This window comes from Acanthaster planci, linkage group LG11, assembly GCF_054643075.1.
Source record: "Acanthaster planci isolate LZ-2023a linkage group LG11, COTS_SCS, whole genome shotgun sequence".
NCBI lineage: Eukaryota > Metazoa > Echinodermata > Asteroidea > Valvatida > Acanthasteridae > Acanthaster > Acanthaster planci.
This window is the reverse complement of record NC_141787.1, coordinates 3,078,390-3,100,993: the sequence shown is the minus strand read 5'-3', so window position 1 is coordinate 3,100,993 and position 22,604 is coordinate 3,078,390. Positions and strand designations below refer to the sequence as shown.

Sequence of the window (22,604 nt, the reverse complement as noted above, 5' to 3'; positions counted from 1 at the left end):
GAGGATATACATGTAGAAGTGACAGCATAGAACTCAATATTTTGTCATTAAGAATAACAGACAATGATCACTGATCTTAGCACCATACTGTCAAGGAAGACTTCAAACACCACAAATTGTATGTAGTGTACATGTACATGGTTGGCACAACACAGGACTGCTGGCTATGGGATTTATGATATTCCTTTGATATAAGCAAGATTTAAAGTGTTCCATAAACCAAACAGACAAACACTCTACATACATTTAAACTAAGAAACACATCAATCAATCAAGTGTCACACCTCCAAAGTGGGTTCCTTTAAATGTTGTGGAAAATCTGTAATTGCCCCATCCTTACATAAGACAGATAATAATCATGTATTAAGATTAAAGATGTTCTTCACTGATGATGCATCTCTGATGGCATACTCCAGGGAGGCGGTACGATGACTCAACTGCTTTACATGCATGCAGCACATTTGGCTTGACCACCAGCTACAAGAAGACCAACATACTGGACCAAGACATGAGCAGCACCTAACACCCCATCTCCATTGCCGACTTTACCCTTGAGGTGTTGGAGGACTTCACGTACCTTGGCTTCACCATCTCAAGCAACCTGTCCATGGACACCAAGCTTAACAGCAATATCAGCCCTGGCTCATTTGGCAAAGAGGATCCTGGCCATCTACACCAAGATGCAGGTATGTCAAGCCTGCATGCTAAACACACTGCTCTAGTGACAGCGAAGCATGGACCCTCCACACCCACCAAGAGCACAGGCTCAACACCTTCCACCTGTGCAGCTTCAGAATTGTGGGCATCCAATGGCAAAATCGTATCCTGAACAAGAATGTCCTTGATCACACAAACCCCCCCAAGTATATTTGCACTGCTCATCCACAAGTTTATGCATTGGCTTAACCACATCAGAAATGGATGATGGTTGAATTCTGAAGGGCATGCTGTATGGCAAGTTTTCCATCTGCTCCAGATCAGCCAGGCAGCTTCTCTTGCACAACAAGGATGTTTGTAAACAAGACATGACGACGAGTGAGGGCTATGTGGCTAAAGCTACTGAATGCAGCAGCCATAAAAAGACAGTAGAGGAGGGCATCCACAGAGTGAGAAGAGAGAGGAGTGATGGGAAAAGAATGCACAGATGGCAGCCAAAGCACCAGCTGAGTCAAGTGCGGAATTCATCTACAGCAACTGCAGTAGAGCCTATCGATCCAGGATCAGACAGTTTAGCTACAGCACCTGCTGCATCTCAACAGACTGAACCATGGCACAGCCCTCCACTGTCTCTAGACGAATGCCAACAGTATTACATGGTAGGCTCACATGCCTTGTGCATCTGGACTTTCAGTTCTTGCCGACATCCATCTTTCTTACCTGATGATAAAATCTATATTCAACTTGATCTCTTATTTGTTCAAATTCAAAAGGTACCCTAAGCCATCCCTGTTTTACTCTGTTCTCCACAACAGGTTTTAGCAGGAGGGCCACCTTGCCAGAATTTTATGCCACTCCACTAAAGTTTTGCTGCCTCGTCAACATTTTTACTGCCTGCTTTTTTGTTTTCATTGTGATTTCCCCACTCTTCATTGTCTTCACAGTTTATCCGTGTACAGAGAAGCTTACCACACTATGAATGAACATGATGAGTTTGCCAGCATTACACACGTAGAAATGTTCAGCATCTATTCACTTAATACATATGTATGGAATTTCTTGACTGGTTTCAATTTCCCCAGCAATATCATTTTCACTTTGTGTCGAGAACCAGTTGACGTAAGTTACAATGTTCCCATGACAATTGAGGGTGTTTTTTTATTCAGGCCTTTACCCCCCCCATGATGAATTCTAATTAGTTTAAAAAATGCCCTAGAAAAAAAAATCGCTTTTGGATGTCCACCCCCCCCAAAATCCTGCCTTCATTGCAAGCGGTAAAAATGACCAATTTCAATTTAAAGAGTCAGGAAGAAAGTGTGTAGGAAATGCCTCAGGCGTTGCGCTCTCATTGCCTGCCACTCTGCTAAATTTTAAGGCTGTGGAGAACACTGCTTACTATTCTTTAAGAATGCAGTAGATGGTTGACATTGAAAGTGATAAATCCCAAGTGCAGGAAACACTCAACTGTACCTGTGTCGGCTGTCTCTGTCCCTTGGCCACATCGGTTGCAACTTTGCTTCTTGACTTCCTCTCTATTCCTTAACACCAAATGGAAGCAAAATTTATTTATCTGTTTAATTATAGTAATATTAATTTTGAATGTACTGGCACAGTAGCTTAAAAAAGTGAGTACACCCAGTGCACTGTTGAAGTTATTTTACTCTAACTTTCCAAGTAGGTGCTTTAGAGGCACTGGCATAAAAATCACCGACGATTACATATTTTTATTTCCACATACAAAACTGCTAGTCAAAAAAAAATCAAGGTATTATGCAATTTGGAATTCTGAAAATAGTCAGTTGGGATTTGTACCAAAGTCCATATTTTGTGTGAGTATGATTGTTTTTCAGAACAGCCTTGATCCTTTTGGGTCCTGGGTGCACAAGATTTACAAAGATCTCTCCTGGGATGTTCTGCCACTAAAATGTGGTGACTTCTTGGAGCTGCCTGATGCTGGACACCTAGTTCCTTCACCTTGCAATTCAGACTGTGCTCAATGAAGTGATATTTCCACTTTGTTATTGTTGGTTTGTTTTGTAATGTTCAATGTGAGACACCATTTTGGCACGTGGCTGTGTTTGAAATTTCACATATAATTATGGATGACCAAGAGTAATTAATAATCAACACATGCGAGCTTTCCTTAATTGCCCTTCAGGAGAATTTTGCGTAAGGAGTGTGATATCATAAATAGTGATGTCATAGTTATGTCATATACATCATACAAGTGCACAAACTAGCTCATTGCTGGTTGCACCACCCTAATGTGGTGATTGATAATGGCTTTGAACAGTTTTTTGAGCTTGGAGCAGTAGTGAATTCACTTTTTTAGAGAATCTATCAAAGAAAGGGTTTTCAGCAAATTTATTGATTTCTTAACAGAACAGATTAACAGTTTTGTGATTGTTTTGTATCTTTTTTTAAAAATCATCTGAATAGGGAAGGGGATTCAGTAATTTATTGGGGATTTAGGGCTTAATGGAATGGAAACTTGAAAAAGCCTGCTGTAAAACCATCATTGTTTCTTTTATATGATTTTCCTTTGGCTTTACACATGCAGTGCTGATGAGAGGAACGTGTCACCAGTGGCTGTGGTTGGTAACCATGATGGACGATAAATGACTGAACAGGGTACAACCAATTTGCACCTTCACATGGAAAGATTCTGCATTGCACTGACAAGATTAAACAACTGACACAATCGTGTCACGAGAAACATCTGTATTAACCACATGCTGCCGGGTGCTTTTAAAAATGCAATAAACACATATGGGAGATTTTCAAACTTCTTTAAAAATTCATCATTTCATTTAATGGACGTTGACACCCACACGAATGACTGTTTGGTGGTTACTCTAAGCTGATGGCAATTCCCAGCAGCAGGTCTTTTGTTTTGAGTATGGTCTTTTGTTACACAGGCCAGCTCTTTTGTCCCATTTCGGGCACCCCGGCTCTGTGTATAACCCATGTTGCTCAAAATGGGGTTCCCTGGCAGCAAGAGGATAATGACTAATTTTAATTTCATTGATATATTCAGGATTTGTAAAAACGGAAAATAAATAGGTCGCCAATAATGTATTTCACGCAACAGAGTCACAAAAACCTTTTATTGTATTTATTGTAAAAGTAATTTCGTACTTGATCTGTGCTTGGTATAACAAAAATTTGTCAAAGGTGAGTTTGTAATAACAAGAGTCAACTGAAGTCACATCACACAAATACAGTACCTTCGCCAGTGGTTGGTCTAGACAGGTTCGGTGGTGGAAAGACAGAAGATGCATTCCCATGGGAAGGCAGTTCTTCCTGGGTCTTGTTTGGTGAAAAACAATTTCCACTGCCAGGTTTATCAGGACTAAATCCAGCAACTAGGTGTAGAAAATGAAATTGTAAAAAAAATGAAATGATAAGGACATCTGGAGTTATCTGAATGGATTTCTAGCTTATCATTGGCATCTTGCCTGAGTGACAACAGTCAAGTGTTTATGTATCATATTGCCAGTTACTTTGTATACGTAATTTACTGGGTCTCTACCAGTGCCTTGGTAGTAGAATTGGGCTTACATGTGAGTAAGCATGTTTCAACGGGTACCTTTCAAATGTAACTGAATTAGTTGTAGATAATCATGTGAAGAGTGAAAATACAGTAAACTCTGGATAAGTCAATATCATACAACTCCAGCCGTCTAATGAAAGTCTGAATTATCTCCAATGCATTTCCACTGAAACAGCTTTCATAAGTTGCCATTTTGCTCAAGTCAGCATGATACTCTTAGTCCACTTTCCATAAAAAGCATAACAAACTCTTCTGTGTGCATGTACATGTAAGTTAGCATTTAAAAAAACACACATTAGGATCGACCTACTGCTCTGCAGTCAGAAAGAAGTATCAAGTGAGAAGTTACATACTGCTTAATGACGTTTGTTTATTGGCACAGCAAGTAATCACTGCATCTGTGTTACTTTAAACAACCAAGCCAGGTCCAAGCACTGTGTGTACTGCTCGGACAAATGCCAGCACATTTACACATAAGGCCTTGTTTCATGTAGTCAGTATTTGCACCATCTTTACACATATAAAAGGCACTGTCCATCTCCTATTGAAAAGTGGCTTCCAATTGCTGTTCAAAGAAACAGAAACTCAAGATGAAAAATACAAAAGAAAAGTACAAAATTGTGATGTTTTGTGAAGCTAATCCAAGGATAAAAAAAGGTGGATCTGGCTCAAATGTTTGTCCAACCAACATTTCCTTACTTGAATGAAAATCAGTTGAAGCTGTCTACAATGTATGTAATTTATGAAGTTTTGGATCACACTCAAGTGTTGACAAACCATGTGACAGACCACACAGATTAAGGCAGAAATCTAATGTAACGTCGACCTGCCAGGCTTGTTATCATAGTTTGTATAGGGCACCTCTGTTTATTCAAGATTTGGGTTAAGGGTCGTGCATGTTATACTTTAATGTCATGGGCAAAAAGGTCAAGTTCAGATAAAGAGTTGGAAAGTCCTTTTCCCATGTAGTAAGCTACACTAGTATTCACGCAAAAGGAAGAAAATAAGTGATGCCTGTGTATCATCTGGCTGTTGGTCTGTTAATAAGGGTAGGACCACATGGCCCCACTGGAAGGGTGGACTGGGCTCTGGACAGGAAGTTAATAGCCTAGAGCATCAGTCTTATGCAACAACAACAAAAAAGTCACTGAGTAAAGTAATATAGTGGCCCCTGCCACATCAGCATGATGACATAATACACGTACACCTGATGTTGACCTTCACACAAAAATTTACAAGTTTTCGGATCCTTATAGGAGTTTAGTGTACATAAAATGTGCATCCTGTCAAATGAACATACATGTTCATGTAGATTTAATTCCTTGGGAAACCCAATACATGTACTATAGGTAAGCTATACCAATTTGCTTAAAGCAAGTATTGGTAAATGAGCTTCATCAATATATCCCCCAGGAGCTGCCCTTGACCAATTTGGAAGCATTCCTCTTTAAGTCTCTCATACACAGACCTGCTCCAATGTCACAGTCCTCTGTCAACGACGTCCACCCAAAATCCTTATTCCGAAACGTTATGAATCTATTTAATTAGAAAACATTTCATAATGTTTCAATAATTTTAAAGTTTGGGCTGAAGAAGAAAAAGTTAATTTCCAAGACAGACAATCGGAGTATGCGAAGTACATACATACCATCTTGTTCATCCTCTTCTTTTGTTGAACCTCCTGTCTTCTCTTTCCTGAGATAATTTATGCCAAACAGGAATGAAATCAAACAAATTTTGTGTACAGTATGTAACAAAATTAATGTAATTTTAAAAATCCCATGAAATACAGTGATCAAATGCTTGTTACAAAGTGTGTTCAACTGCTCCATGATATAACTGACATTAGGTCTTTTAAATGAAATTCCTGGAAGTTTCATGAATGTTGCCATCAATACTTCACTATTTTGAAAACATAATAACTCTCTGGGTTTGTAAATACAAATGACATGTAAACATAAGGTTTAATAAAACACATTAAAGATCCGTCGCTGGTGCATCACGATGCACCGGCGCCATGCCACTCAAGAATGGTGCAACAGACTGGATTTTGGTCTTAAGTGGGCTTTAATATTATCCACAGTGGGTATTTTGAATTTTGTTTTTGCCTCTTCGTAGACTAGTCATGGTTGAAAGAAATCTGCAACATATGTCAACATGTATGTACAACCATGATACAACTCAGCACTGCTTCCTCCTGCACTATTTTCCACTCTATGTACATGTATAAAAATACTCCAAGTAAAAGTTGTGGACTCTGGTGCACAAGTTCAGACAATGGCTGGGCTATTTCTTAGCCACTCAACAATTTTGCCTGGTGTCATATATGCAGAAAGTACAACACGTCACACGCAAAACTGTACCAGGCAAAATTCACCAATTTTGAAGTCACAGCCATATGCAAAACAGTCTTTGAGCTTCATGGCTTCTGGCCGTCAAAGCTCTGCTACACCATGTGTGCAACAATCAATGTGGTTTGGTACCCAGACACAAGAATATCTTACAGTTCATTTGTGTACGCATTTTCCCTTGTGTGGAAGGGCCCCCTGCTAAATATACAGCATGCTATACATGCGGGAGCGGATTCGATGTTTGGAGTTTGTCACTCATGGGCGCAGAGCTGAACAGTAATTTGGACTTGGATTTGATGTTTTGACCCACCATTGGCGAGTACCCCGGTTCTTCACAAAGCAGAGCTTCCGATTCCGAATTTTTTTGGAACTGCGGTTCCACTCGGAACCATTAGTACCTTGAGTATTGGAACCGCCTTTGCAAATCCTGATGAAGTGTTTCTTGTAATTCCTTATCTTTGCTGATCAATCCCTGAGGCTGACTTGTATGAGGCTTGGACTGTAGGGTCGGTGGGTTATTGCATAGATTGTTCTGTTGTCAATCAACAAAAAAGACAAACATTAAACTTGAATATTTTACAACAGCCTTAAAACCCATGCAATCAAGCCCCAATGCTTTGAACAATTTTGCATGTCTCATGCAGAGATGCCACAAGGTCTGCTTGAAAAAACCTGAACTTCATTAGATTGTGACAAGTAGCAGTGCAGTAAGAAACTGAGCATGGCAAATGGAGATATCGACTAGGGGTTGCAGCTCCTGGATGTTAGCTTGTTTCATGAAAAGTAAATGTAAATGCGTAAATGTGACGTAAATTTATTTCCAATTTCAACCTGTAACCAGTTGATTAATTAATCAACAATCAAAGCAGGCACTACTGCTAATTACTGTATTGAAGTGTCAATCTTGTCAATGCAAGAACTGGAATACTGATTGGACATTCAAAAGCCAAGTGTAAGGTCCAGGAATCAAGATTTCACTGCACAGAAGACAGTACTTGGCACGGCTAGTAGTAGTATTGACATGCCAGCTCTGGAAATGTCAAAATCCTCATAGCTGCAGCTCAGAAAACAACTGGTGACTGATGAGCATTTTCCTTGCCACTGTTTCTCTATGGAACTCTGTGTTTGTGAGAACTGTAGGTGCCTTATTCACTGACAGTCCCTAATTGTGTTTGTACACCATTACCGGTATGTGCAAGACCAAGTCCAACCTGGTCAAGTTTTCAATGGTAGTCTGAAGCAAAGTCACAATTGTCATGCTATTTCTGAAGCCATATACAGTTCCACTTATTTTCACCTTTGATACTTAATGTTTAAATGTTTCTGTATTTTGACCAAATTGTGATGTAATGTGTAAGATTTCTGGTTGACACACCTTGGACAGTTCATCGTATGATGATACAGTGTATATGCAAGACAATTACATGCAGTTGATTTCTGGCTGGATATGCATTTTTCCTATATAAACAATTATTACGCTTGGGAATCATCAATTGACAAGGTAGTCTTGAATTCAAGGCTGTATTATAGATGTGCTAAGCACATCAATGGCCAACATAATGTGTGTTTAGAAAGTTCATTGCATGCAGTACTTCGTATGCTGGGTGCAAGCAGCTTGCACATTTGCACACGCCATGTGTGCTGCATTGCATAAAGCTCGGCAATGAGGCCTGCACAGCCTTGTTTTCGGGCTACTGAAGGGACGTTGCATGCATTAACATGCAGTGCCCACTACCATCATAAATCTCGAAGTGCAATCTTTGTGATAATCAACAAAGTTTCCCCATTCTTTTCTTTTCCAGCCTTTTTCATAAGCTGGAAGAATAAAAAACTGGATGGGGGTGGTAAACAAACACAGAAATCCAGATAAGACCAGAAAAGTGGCATCTGTGCATGCAGGAGACTGGATCCTATAATATACATCCAGATAATCCACGATATTCCAGGCACGGCATCTGAAGCCACTAGGAGTGTTACTATAGTTCAAGTTTTGAGGTTTGAGTTGATTTTTTTGAGTTTTGAGTTGATTTTTTGAGTTTCGAGTTGATTTTTCAAGTTTGGAATTGTATTAGTTTTTAGGCTTATGGTTTAAACTCACATCTGAATTCATTCTGCAAGGATCAATTTTTTGCTAAATGACATTACATGTATACATGTAGCTCCATCTAGCCCACTTATTACCCATTAATCCTTTTTTTGTAATCACAGCAGGTACTTGAAATATCTCCTTCACCACACAGGCAGAATATCCCATAATGGGATGTTATTTTCAGAGAATGAGCTTCTAATCACTTTTCTGAGCTTTCATTTTCAAATGAGACTTGCTCTTTTATGCGTACATCAGTAGTGTATTCAGGTTTTTGGTTAGAAGAGGGCAGAATTGATTTTTTTCTTAAAAGCCATTAACTGATTTTTGTGTGCGTGTCCATACATGTACATAAATGTATATCTCAAATGGCAAAATGTTCCTGAGGGGGAAGCCTCCCCCCCGCCGCCTCCCTGGATACAACACTAGTAGCACTAGCATGTACATGTACTGGTAGGTGTGATCTATGCCAATTTGGGATATTTGGGTTTTTTTGTGAGGGGATTTGGGTCCCCCTTCCGGGAAAATAAACTTGAAAAATCAACTCAAAAATTGAAAGTTCAACTTGAAACTCGAAATTCAACTCAAAGAAAAGAAATTCTCAGCCACTAGACATAAAGTACATGTAAGCTAAGATAAATATGCAGCCCTAGAATGTAATCCTTACCTGGACTATCTCGGTTATATCATCAAGTTTCATACCCAGCTGGAAGATTTCACCCTCTAGTGTCCTGTCTGGGTCGAAAGTCATCTCTGGGCCTTGGCTGAGTAGACTATTTCTACGCTGGAGGGCACTATACTCTTCCTTAGTTTGCATGTAGTCTGCTTCCAACTTGCCCTGATCTGTCCTCAGCCGATCCACTCCTGCTTTTTGTTCTTCAAGAGGAAGCTGCTCCTCTTGAAGGAGTAGCCCAAAGGAATCAATCTGCACAAAATTGACAAACGGTCTCCTTGTGAACTGCTAAAGGTGAATTCTCATGCATTACTTATTCTTTTTTCTGCAAATGCATATCCTACGACAAAAAAAACCTGAAATGTTTTGCGCTAAAACAGAAAAATTATTTCCATGTGAAATCTAATTCTTGTATTATCTGTTTGTGTTTATGTTGTGGTTTGTTTGATAAAAGTGTACCTTGTTTTGCCTGTTCTTTTAAAGAGTAACTTCAATACATTCTTAAAGTTTAATTTCCTGTTGTCTTTTATTCTAACTTCATGATTACTGCGTGTATTAATATCAAGTGACGGTATAATTTTTAAGTGCACTTTACTAATTTTGTTCAGTTCTTTGGTCTATTAGATTTCCACTGTTCTGATGTTCAACTATTGTTATCATCTATTCATAAATACCTCAAGACAGTTTTTCTATTCCTATTGGTCGAAACACGTCATGTGACCATGTATTAACATTTGATAATGCCCACTCAGAAGTGATAATGACCGCTGTGTGAATCATGCACTGGCATATGGATAAGAGACAGTTTAATGGGGTCTGATTGGTCGGGAGTCTGTGTACATGATGCGCCATGAGCGCCCCAAGTTCATTGAAAGGGATTTTATTGCACAACTTTCAAAAGGAATATACATAAAATGGATGGGGTGTTTGGAAAAATGAAAGTAAAGTTTTAGAACAGAATCGTTGGAAATCCATCGTATGTCGACTTCTTTTGACTCTCTCAAGAAAAACATATTTATGAATGGGAATAAATATGTGCTAGGCCAGTCTTAAATGCACCAGCCAAGCACACATTAATTCCCTTATTAGTGTAGGTCATACTATTTTATTGCTCTCTTCCTTAAGTTTTGCTCTTACTTCTGCACACAGACTTATTGCTTGTTTTTTGCATGATTCAAATTTCTAATTCTCCCCTGCCTTTTTTCCTAAGGTTTACAAGTTTTATGCAACACAGCCCCTTGAAAACAGCTTTTAACAGGTTACCACGTATGCACAAGTTTCAATAAATCAATAATGGTTGGGGGAGTCACATTTGTAATTTTGAATGTTTTTGTTCATTTGACAAGCACAACATACTTGTTTACAGTGTATTAGCATTAAAAATAGTTTTCTGGGGGCATGGTTTTCTTTTAAAACACTATTTGCCAACGGTAACATTCAAAGAAAATTGTCAATTGAATTAAATACTTTTAACCAGAGGAACAGACTGTTCCAGCCAACAGCCAATCTATATTGCATCCTTGCTCATTTAGTTGTGTGTGATCAACACCTGAACATGACTTTGCCCATCTTTCTCCGTTCAGTTGAGATACTCTCAATAAGTCACCACCAAAGAGCAAGCCTGTGAATGGTCCACCACAACTGCATAAGGGTTTATACAATGTAGGTGCCCTACATGGCCTATCTCGGAACTTTCCTTTCTCCTTTGGTTTAAGTCATGGAAATGAGGCAATCTGCAGGCTCAACTCTTTCTTCATTTAGGCCAAACATGCTTTGCATCCAAAGGTACATCAGTTTTCAACGTCACTATGACTTGGTTCAGCAGAGTGACGTTTGCAATAATGCCTTAAAGCACCAAGCTTTGTGGTGTTACAGGGCCAAGTCAGATTTCATTTTGGCATTCACAGAATGCCAAATCTCAGAGTTAGAAGCGGGCACTACCAGACTTTTGCAAATTAGTGACGGTGACCTCGATAATTGTTATCGGACAATAACTTATTAATTTATGCAGAAATCAGTATGTGAACGCAATTATGCATACCTTCTTTATTTACATATTATTATGTCAAATGATAAGGACTTCTGACCTCTGTGGTTCCCGCTTACGAGCAGATCACCGCTGGTGAACCTCCGCTGCATAAATAGAGCTACTTTATTTGGTATCATCTAAAATACGCTTGAATTCCTTGAACTTTATAACTTGAGAGTATGAAAGCACATCCAGGCCAAATATTTCTGTGCGAGGAATTCTTCCTCAGTGTATTAATATGTAGACAAAGTTATGACTATCCAACGTAATACAACAGTTCTGCGATCTCTCTCTGAAACGCTTGATTCATTCGGCAAGCGGCCGCAATATCTGATGTAAATTTGTTAACTTTTTGTATGTTTCTCATGACTATTTCGTGCCCAACCTCTAATGATGTAAAAGAAGTATTTACCAAGATGCTTTATGTGCATTCCTCGGTGGGGTGCATACACAGAAATGTGTTTAATATGAAGCTTTGTAGGGAGAGGCAGGATGGGTATCAGTTGTTGAATTCCATCGTGTACGCTGTACTTTGTATAATAAACATGTCCATCTACATGTACGTGCTGAACATCAGGACACATATACATGTACAATACATCGTGTGTACAGTGCTGTTATGCAATGTGTCTGTTGCTGTATTATATCATGTACATATACATTTATTTACATCTCGACATGCATCGTGCGTGCATTTCATCATTGTCTATAATGTAGAGTTTTTATAATGTAAAGTCGCTCCATCTAATTACAACCCTAAGATCATTCCCCTGGGGACATCTGTTCTGTGACAGGGACTGGGAACGGCGAGCGACTAATTTTGAACTCTGTATTTAACTGTAACTGTAAAGATGTCTGGTATCAAACTTTAGAAAAGTATCCTTATATAAATTACTCACATGTACTTCAGTTGAAGGGGGGTATAACTTCCCCATAACAACGTGTAATTGCTAGATATCTGCTCAATGTACATTAGGAAGAACACCACTTGTAAATTGTTATTTTCCATTCTTCCTATTGGGGTTATTTCTATTTCTTTTGCTTTGCTCAAATATTAACAACACCTGATTGTACAATTCTGGAGGCTTGAATAAATTATATGAAAATTCACTGGAGTCCACTTGAGTCTGTCTCCCGAGAAAAGTAGAGCTCTTCAATCCCCGGTGGCGAGCGACCGTAGCCGTCACGCTGGGTCCGCAACTCACTTCCCCCAAAACCAATTTTATCAAGAACTAAAACCATTGGATCACAGACAATTACTGCAAGTTCTGGCTGAACATTGGGTCCAGTGGCCCCTTTGGTATTTAAAATCCGGCTAAACCATCAACCATTTGTTGGAATTCTGTCGTGCCCAGGGCTGCAGTTCCGTGCTGTGTACAAGAATCTTCCTTGCATACATGTACCTCTCCCTCCTCAGATTCCAGTTCATTCCAAAGTTCTCAAACTGGTGCAGTCTATAGTTGATTATATTGGCTTAGATTCTGCATTGGAACTGGGGTCTTTTTTCCCAATGTTCTCATTGTCTGGCAAATTATCTTCATCAGAGTCAAAACCTCATGAATAGGACACTACCTTGAAGTTAGTGGTTGTTCACCCTTATTTTGAAGGCCAGCGGAGCCCAAGCTTTTACTAAGACTTTACACAAGGCTTGTGATGCTAAACTCCATCGGTATTTTTACCGTAGTACTGGTGGTGCCCACACTGGAAATAATTCAACTGGAAGTCTTTGCTCCACCATTCCTTTCATGAAATTGCCCATGTTGGCTACTTGTTTTTGTTGAAATGTCTACAACCATGCTGGCTCTGATGAAGCTCTCACTGTTGGATGTTCATTCTGTTTTATGAATTTGTGTTTCAGTGCCTTCAATTTTGGAGTCTGGAGGACTCAATGCATGGGAAATACATGACATGTGTGATTCACTTGCATGTCAGTCTGCCATCTTGGCTGATTCCAGTTGTAAACTTGGTAGGTTCTGACGACCTTTTCACCAATTTGCCAGCTGTCACTTTCTTTTCAGTGGCAACAAGTTCCTTGGAATCACATACTAGTTGGCCATTGCCTTTCCTCACAGTGGGAGTTTTGCTGACACTTCATCTGATATTTTTATGATTGCAATTCCAACACTGTCATCCCCCACACAGTTGTCAATGACATTGCCTGTGACAGCAAACTGCTTTGGTGAAGCCATGTGATTCAAGACAGTGTATCAATTTCCCACTTTTTTGTCCATTTTCAGGAACTTATTTGTGATTTTTTAAAATATTTTTTGGGGGGTCTAGGTGCTTTTGTTACATGTAGCTCTCCACCATATCTCTATTGAGATTCTGATTACCGTACAAAATATTTTGACACATAGTTAAGTTCTTGCATATTAAAAAAAAAATTGTTACCCTTTTCCGTCAAATTTGCTAATAATGACTCTCAAGGTTGAAAGTCAGCTGAAAAAAATACAAATTTAGGACTATAGGGGCCCACAATTTCCAGATTCAAAGAGGTAATTGTTATCTTGTTTTTACAATGTAAAAAATACATTTGCGGGCAAAAATAAATTAGTCTAACCACCATTTTCAGCTTTCACCCGTATCAGAAATGTACATACATATGAAGGATGTTTGAAAGGGCACGGAATTACCCATACTGTAAACTTGGAATACCTTTACAAACAAAAACCTCCAGGTGATTTGTGCATGCAAACCTGCTGAGATGGGAGGGGGGGGGAGAGACAGAATATGTACATTGTACCTAAACACCCCACTCCTTTGAAATTACCTGTAGGGGTAATGAAAGTCAGTTTTTCTCCATGAAGCAGGCTTTTGTAGGGGATATAAGATACAATCAGTCAGTCCATGTAGAATGTTATTGTACAAAGTAGCATGTTTTTCTCTCAGAGCAAATGTACACTAGTTATTATGTCATATATATAATGGAAGGCTGCTATACTGAACACCCCTATACCCAACATTCCGCTGTACCGAACATCGTCCTTGGCTCCCAATAATTTGTGCACAGAACCTATCGAACACTATGCAGTTGCCGTTAGTAATTCCCAAACGTCAACATGATAAACCTGTCGGTGATTTGTACATGTATGTTGGAAAGTGACAAGTGGCCATTATTTCCCCAAGGATTAGAAGGGAAAGCCACTAGTTGTCAATGGTATTGAATGGACACTGGTTTTGCGACTCCGCATGATCGGGTGCGGAAGAAAACCGCACATACGTGCACCATGTCATTGCACTAAAGAAGGCGCCGCTGATACACAAATCAACCGAGATTCACCACAGCATGCATCAGAGATTGATCCCTAGCAGTAGCATCACAACTTTTAGGATAAACTTGATATCAATTTTGTAACTCAAGATTAAATAAAAAAGAAAATAATTAACGGACACATTTCTAGAAACCTTAAACATCAATGCAACGGCAAAAAATCACGAAAACAGCGTACCATAGTATCACAAGAGGGTGCACTTCAGTTAGACAAGAGAGGGCGCTATTCAACATGGCAACAAAACGTTTGGCAGTTAATTTCGCTTTACCGAATGGCCGCTGTACCGATCATTTAGCATGGACCCCATCGTGTTCGTTATAGTGGCGTTCCACTGTAAACTAATCTGGTGACCTGGATTAGAACCCATTACTGCAGGATCAGCCTGTGCACATGTACAGGAAGCTGGTATGTGTAGAACATTTCTCTCAGACCAATGGATATTGTGACTTGCCAAAATGCATGCACACACTCAAGTTCAAACCTATGCACGAGTGTGAGGGTCCCACAAGAATGGTGTCTTTCTGGATTTTTCTATATCTTGAGAAAGGATTTGAAAATGTTAAATCTATCTGTCAATAGGGGGTCACATTAAACCACTTCAGGATTCAAGAACACACTGGTATCTGGCTGGCATGCTTCCAAATTTAAGTGTGCTGGTTCAATTATCAAAGTACCAGATGAAAGTAAAAGGTCTGTGTCACAGAAGCCTAGCTTCAGAACTACTGTTAGTTTCTGTCACTGCAAAGCAGTTCCCTTTCAGATGACTCAACTCAAATGTATAGAATTTAGAGGTTAATTGCAGTATCACAAAACTTACACACAATGTATAGATTCAATTGTTATAGTCACTTTGCACACTGTGGACAATTTAAACACAGACAAGTAATCTTAATTCTTCTTTACCTCTTCCTGTTGGTTCTTCACTTGGAATATCAGTGCCATCAGACTGCCGTCACCTGCTGCAAAACCACTAGAATTAGTCACCCTTGTTATCTCGGCGGGTGTAGTTCTTGTAGTTCCCACTACATGCACATTGTTGTTATTTGTCTGCATATCTATTGTAGAGCGCCCAGTCTGACTGGCGGGCTGTCTTCCTGTTTGACCTTCAGAAACATGGGAACTGCAGACAGAAACATACTGGATATCAAAGGAGCACTATCTTACAATGTTCATGACCAATGTTCGTTTCAAATTACTAGGGAAACATGCATTGAACAAAGTTGAAATTAGAGTAATGTGCTGTCCAGAAACACCAGAGGACATATAAATGTATGTGCTGTAAAGTTACAATATTGTAATCAAAATTAAAAATTTTATGACTTTTTTTTAGAGATTATCTTTTTGGATCTTTTTTTGGGTACACATGTACACATGAGTGGATACAAAACGGAACCACTGTACAGTCAAAAAGAAAATCCTGGTAAATAAAACATACATGTACAAGTGGATATTTGCACACTGCAAAATGCAAAACAAACAAACCCATAACATTATTACATACATATTCCCATGCACACATCGTATATTTCACAAATGTTGAAAAGAAGGAATTTCACCTTGATGACAAAATAGTTGCCTTTTGAGGATGACCAAAGATGACAGCGCTGGGCCTCTGCAAAGGAGAAAGTGTCCCCTGTAGACTCTGCCTTGGTGCTGGATTATCTCCATACAGATTAACTCTGGCCCCCAGTTTCAACAGGTCTATTGTGTTCTCTGCCCGTGCATATTTACCAAGCAACTCATCATAGTTTTTTTGGAGTTGCTCAATGAGCTTGTTAGCTTGTTGCCTAGTCTTGGATTCTTCCTCCAGTCTGAGTGAGAGGTCAAGCTTAGACGGTTCAGAGGACAGACTGTTTACACTGCTAGGTGTTGAAGCCCTGTGCAGTTCTAGTCTAGGAACCACAGGGCTATTTGAGGAAGACTGTTTGTGTCTTGAGTGGTGTGAGAGGTCCTCAGACCTTTGAGAATACCTTGGAGAGTTGCAGTCCCTTTGTGAGGAGCTTGCGGTTGAGATCCTTTGTGAGTTCCTAAAAGATGATCGGGCAGATGTACTACCCACAGATCCTCGGTGGGATTCTTTCAGCTCAGAAGGTGTGACAAAGTCTCTCTCATTCTTTTGGGAGGAGCAGTTAACTATTTTTCCCAAAGGTCTCTGAATATGATTTCTGTTTACAGCATTGGGCACAAACTGACCAATGCTCATACTGGCAGAATCACTATCTTTACCATCAGCTGGATCATCTCCAAAGTTTTCTTCTGCAGCTGCTGCAGAAGGTTTTCCAGGGAAATGGCTATCTACAGTAACGACAGTTTTGTTCAGTTCCATGGAAGCCCCATCTGATAGATCATTTGAATCTACTGCCATACTACCTCCATCACTACATCCATTGCTCATGTCCCTACTGCAATTTCCAATTTCATCTGATTTTTCTGGGGGTAAACTCTCCAAGTATTGCTCATCATTGCTGTTATGAAGTGATTCATGATGGTTAAAAACGTCATCTGAGTGCCTGGAAGATTCGTCACTGAGTCCATTGACAGATGTATTGCTGTATATATGTTCCAGTGGGGGGGTGCCAAGCCTTGGGGTGGCTTCCATGTACCTCTGCAACACGTCTGTGGAAGATCCCTGCAAGGAGAGGTTCTCTTCTTTAAGAAAACTGTCACTGGGACACTTGCTTCCTGAATCACTACACCGATCGACATTGTTCAAAAGCTCACTTTCATTCAGAAGGCCACTTGTTTCATGCTCATTATCAAATTGTAGGATCTCACCCCTTAGGGATTCATTGGTCAAGCACTCTTCCTGGATAGTTCTATGGCCATGCAGATCATCCAGTGAGAAATCATCTGGGTGAAGATGGAATTCTGGAGGGAATTCATCAAAGGGAAGGTCAGCTCCAAATTCAACATCCGACTGGCTGTTTATAATGCCTTCAAGATGCTCAAAGGAATCCAGGGAGTCGATTGGTCGACTGGAGTAACTGTCTCGGCCGGTTCTACTCATGGTTTACATAGAGGTGGCTTCATTCCACTATTTTATTGCAGTAACAAAAGGTGGGAATACAAAATGTATTGGTTGTCATTTGTTCTCAGTACTAAAATTCATTGTTTAGTCTCTGTTCACGCAAGTTTGATAGCAATTCTGTGATTCCTGTTGTGTCACTTCTTGTTTTCATGCTACACAAGCACTGAGATGTATACGTAGTCCATTCTATGAAATCAACCATCTGATAATCTGAAAGAAATCAGAATTACAAGTGGTGAACATTAATCTTTCTTTCCAAAACCTGCAATTCATACAGAACCAGTTAAATCTGTGTCAAAACAGACCGCTCATGTTACTATTGCACATTTTAATTCAATTCTGTGTGAAAGACACTTCTGCATTGTCCCCTAGCTGTCCAGCACTGGACCTTTTCATTCATTATGAAAGTCTGAACAGGATTGCACATGTAGAGACACTTGTGTGATTCATCTCCAGTTTGGGGTTTTCATAATAACTACAGTATGTTTATCAAACATGCCAGGTATGTGCATCTGTGGTCCCTACAAGTAAAGTACACATGTACCATACATGGATGGAATGTTTAAGAATGTGTACATACTTACAGGTTCACAAGCACATGTACACGGCAAAGGGTACAAAAGTAAAGTGGAAAACCAGTACAACACACGCCAGTGTACCAAACAATCGGGTCTAACCAACATGCTCCTTGTACATGAATGAGCACGAACTTAGAGCACATGTATGTGAAAATGTGCATACATACCGGTATTTGATCGAAATCGGTTTTATTTTTTTAAAATGTGAATACTACATGCAAATGTACTTATATGAATTTATTGAACATGTACACGTAAATCAGAAGAGTAATTTTTAAACTCAACAAGACAAGAATCAGTTGAGGCCAGTTCAAGACCACCCGTTTTTAGTCAGTTTTCTCAGCTTTTACCATCCCCCCCCCAATTTTATCCTGACAAAGTATTTGCAATGTGCATGTGCATGGATCTTTTGTGTACAAACACATGGTATGGTACCTAGATATTGTTTTCATTGATTGTTGCTTGAAAAGGATAGCTTTTAATTTTAATTAGGCTACATGTACATGTACTCACTGAAAGTGCAATGTTATATTCTGAATGGCCGGCACTAGCTGGGCATGCACGTGCGATGGCTGGTTAAAATTGGCTAAAAACTGAGTGCACATTTTGTTCTAGTTTCGGATTGTGCATTGTTTACTTGCATTCATACATGTACATTGTGAACTCAACTACAGACGTAGCAGAAATGTATACGTAATGGTTTCGTCAACTGTGCGGCATGAGGGATAGCATCGTTGATAGCTCATTGCACAACTGAAAAAGTTGAGCCAAAATTCATGCAAGTTTTATGTTTTAGTTCACTGGTATTCTTATTTGTGAAATAGTTTTCTCTGATTTAAGAAATTCTTCATTAGAAAATCAGCTTGTTATAATGGTTCTAGCTGCAAACTGGATTTCATGTACAGTTACTTTTTGTTTGTGAAGAAGTTTTTATCGTCATCTGGTACTGGTTAAACTGATCCAGAACTAGGAAGAGTGCCCTTGTCACTTTGGTCGATGCTGTAAGTCCAAATTAAAAGATTGTGAAAATAATTTGGTTGTATCTTCAACACATAAGGCGGACTACTGACCATTTTTCATCAGAATTTGAGGACATCTTGCAGCTACAATCTGACTGAATGATTTTAGCGATCTGGAAAATGACTGATTATCATTTTTGGAAGCACTCCTAATTTTTTCTTTCATTCCTTATTTTGTGGGGAATTGTATGTATTGAGAGCAATTAAAGATTTTATATTTTTCTCTTTATGTTATGGTGGGGGGCCGTACTTTGTGGAAAGAAATACAAAAATTGAGCTTTGCAACATCTGACAAACACAAGTTAATAATGCCCACCTGGGTGTCTTTACCAGGTTGTTTACATTGTTAAACTGAAAGTAATTAATCAATGAAACACACCACTTCGTTGTTTTCTTTAGATAAAATAATTGGGGATATGTGTGTAGTGTCATGTACAACAGTTTTTTGTGGGTCTAGATGATTCTTGTGTGCCAGCCAACAGTACCAAAGTAGTTATGTTATACATGTATGTGTAATAATTGGCCTTGGCCTTGGAGACGATGGCCTTGGCCTCGACTGGCAATGACTTGGTCTTGGCCTTAGCCTTGAAGACCCTGGCCTTGGACTCGGCCTCAAAGGTTGTGGACTCGACTCCCACACTGGCTGAAAATGTAAGAATGATTTTGAATTGTATTCTGCATTTAACTGGCAGCCAGTTAAGTCTGTAAAGAATGTCAGTGATATGACCAGTAAGCAGGCGTGCAGTGGCATTCTATATACAGTACCAATCAACTGAGAGTGGTCTCAGCAAAAGCAAAAGGGTATTTTGATAAAGACAACAGAATAAACTATCACAGAAATTGAGTTTACGTGTGATGAATGCATGCGCCGTAGCTGTATGTACATGTATGTCTGAAAGATGTTGGAAGTACACATTCATTTTCTTATTTGTGTACAAGCTGAACACAATACCAGGTTTCATGTGTATGGACTGGGAGTATCACCAACCCGCATCTTATGAACTACAATTTTATACCTAAAATGTGGTGAATGAAAAGAAAGCTGGTCTTCTTGGGGTTGAATCTGAAGAAATTTGGAGTTATCCAGTTCTGAATATTGCGCAGTCATAATGATAGTAAATGAAGGATGTATTGCACCACTTTAGCAGTAAAGGGGCACTCCTGATGAATTACAGCTAAATATGAGACTTATCAAATGACAGGAACAACTTTAATACAACGGTGATACATGGGGCAATGAAGATGGTGGCACCCAAGGGCACAAGATAACACATCACTAGAGGATACTGTATTACAAGTGCTGTGGCTACTTTTTTTCTTCTCTTTCTAACTATGAAAAGCTAACTACTGTGCGAGATGGAGCCTCAAGGCCCCTTCTGTTAATTCAAACTATGAAACCTCTGTTTTGGATTTCTTCAAAATATGTGCACAGCAAAAACTGCTTCTCCATCAGAAATAATTTAGGAATTAAGATATTCAACGTTGAATCCAATGTCCTCTGGGTAGGCAAAGACTCTCTGCATCCCTAGCTCATCAAGTGCACAAAAGCTTGTCTTTGGCATACTGAGGCAGGCTACAGAGGGGCTGGAGGCTCCACTGTAGCCTGTACATGCACCTCATGACCGCATGTCAGGGTTGGACATGCCATTGGGGTCCAGTGAGGTTGAAGCAGAGTGTGCAGGGATTGAAGAGTGCACTGTTGTTGGGTGTGAGGTTTGTGCAGCACTTAACGTGTCTTGTTTGTGAATCACGGCTTGAAGATCATCTGACTGGGGTAGAAACGCATCCTGGGCTGACCTGGCAAAATTGTTCCTTGCATTTGAGGACTTAAGGTGCATCTGTGAGATTTGTGATACACACTCTTCTCACCATGCTTTGGATGAGAGTGGGTGAGGGTCAGAGCTTGGTAGGGTTGCTGCTGCTGGTACAGGTGTGTGAGGTTCTAATGCCAACACATTGTCATCAGGACTGGTGGGAGTTCCCCTGTCACATGGTTGTGATGTGGGAAGGGGCACGTATGACGTATACCCGACGCACTTTGTGCCAATCTTTGGATTCTTTAATAGATCCACACGTGTACAGTGCCACCGCCTAGCATGACTTGACATTTTGCTGGGCAGATTGCAATGTCATTTGTTTCCATGAAACGGATCCCTGTGAGAATCTCTATGTCAAGGTTCTCAATGACTAAAGCCTCGAAGTTAAATTCCCTCCCATCACTTATCAGTGTTGGTCTCTCCAATGATGCATCTGCTTCATGGGCAGACTGTGAGCTCTTGTGTATTTCAAACTCAATCTCTCTGCTAAGGTTTCATGGACCATGTTGCCTGTTGCTCCACTGTAAATGGCAACACGAACAGCTTGGGTGTCAAGAAACGTGTCAATCTAAGGGAATTTGAGGACTTAAGGGGTGTTGATGACTCCAAGTAGGTAGCGTTGATATATTGTATTTTGACCGATACTGATATATCAGGTTTTATATATCAATATTATCAACATATCGAATTTTATTCATTTTAATTTTCAAGGTATTATAACAGGCGTGAATTGCTGGTATATTGTTCTAAGGGTACACCCCTACACCATAATGGTGTGATTCAATTCACTTTGGCTACACGTTCTAGCATCCATATTGCGTACGTTTCCTACATGGGATGGGATACATGCTGCCGTGCATAGTGATATCATCAGCACGTTGTCCCTTTTATTTGCAGAGGGGCCAAGATTTTGTGATATAAAATGAGATTGGGCTGTAGTCTGAGTATAAATGTAGCTGGAAACAGAAGGGTTGTACGGTAGACTGCGATTGACCTGATCTGATGTCCCTACTAAAAATGGCCTATATTCAAACCATGTGATTTTTTAATTGGATTTAATTGGAATGAACTGGGTCTAATTTGCAATCAATCAGTGCTCAATTGGTTTCAGTTGGTATGTTTTCTCTCCCATTTGTTTTCCCCCAAGAATTGGTTTCAATTGGCATTTTTTCTTTGCTGTTTATTTTCCCCAATCAATTGGAATTTTCCAATGGGAATCAAATCATTGGTATGCTTTCTCTGTTTGTTTTCCTGATCAATTGGAAATTTCAAATGGGATGCAACTGGTTCCAATTGGTTTGCTTTCAGCTTGTTTTCCCCATCCAATGGAGTTTTCAAATGGGACTCAATTGGTTTGAATTGGTACTGAAATGTTTTTGATTGGTTCTTTGGTTGGTTACAATTGGATTGTGAATTTGCATTCAAATGGCATCAATTTGTTTGAAATGGTCCTATTGAGAAAAGGTCAGAATTTACTATTCAAACCAATTGAACCCAATTGGATTCCAGGCAAAAGCAATTGGTTTGGAATTGGTTATTGA

The 22,604-nt window shown here is 39.6% G+C and overlaps 1 protein-coding gene across 9 annotated transcripts in view; it reads right to left on the bottom strand.

The window, feature by feature from the left end:
* LOC110987367 (uncharacterized) overlaps nt 1–22,604 on the bottom strand; it is a 72,799-nt gene that overhangs the window by 31,535 nt on the left and 18,660 nt on the right. For all 9 annotated transcript variants that reach the window (XR_015427139.1, XR_015427138.1, XR_015427136.1 and 6 more), the window contains 7 exons: nt 16,178–17,859; nt 15,525–15,741; nt 9,315–9,572; nt 6,960–7,093; nt 5,859–5,905; nt 3,885–4,022; nt 2,128–2,195 (listed from right to left, as the gene is read on the bottom strand). Coding sequence is in view for 2 of the 9 variants with exons in the window: in XM_087142997.1 (XP_086999123.1) it covers nt 2,128–2,195; nt 3,885–4,022; nt 5,859–5,905; nt 6,960–7,093; nt 9,315–9,572; nt 15,525–15,741; nt 16,178–17,628 (2,313 nt within the window). In the remaining 7 variants the exon portion in view is untranslated. The remainder of the gene's footprint in view (nt 1–2,127; nt 2,196–3,884; nt 4,023–5,858; nt 5,906–6,959; nt 7,094–9,314; nt 9,573–15,524; nt 15,742–16,177; nt 17,860–22,604) is intronic.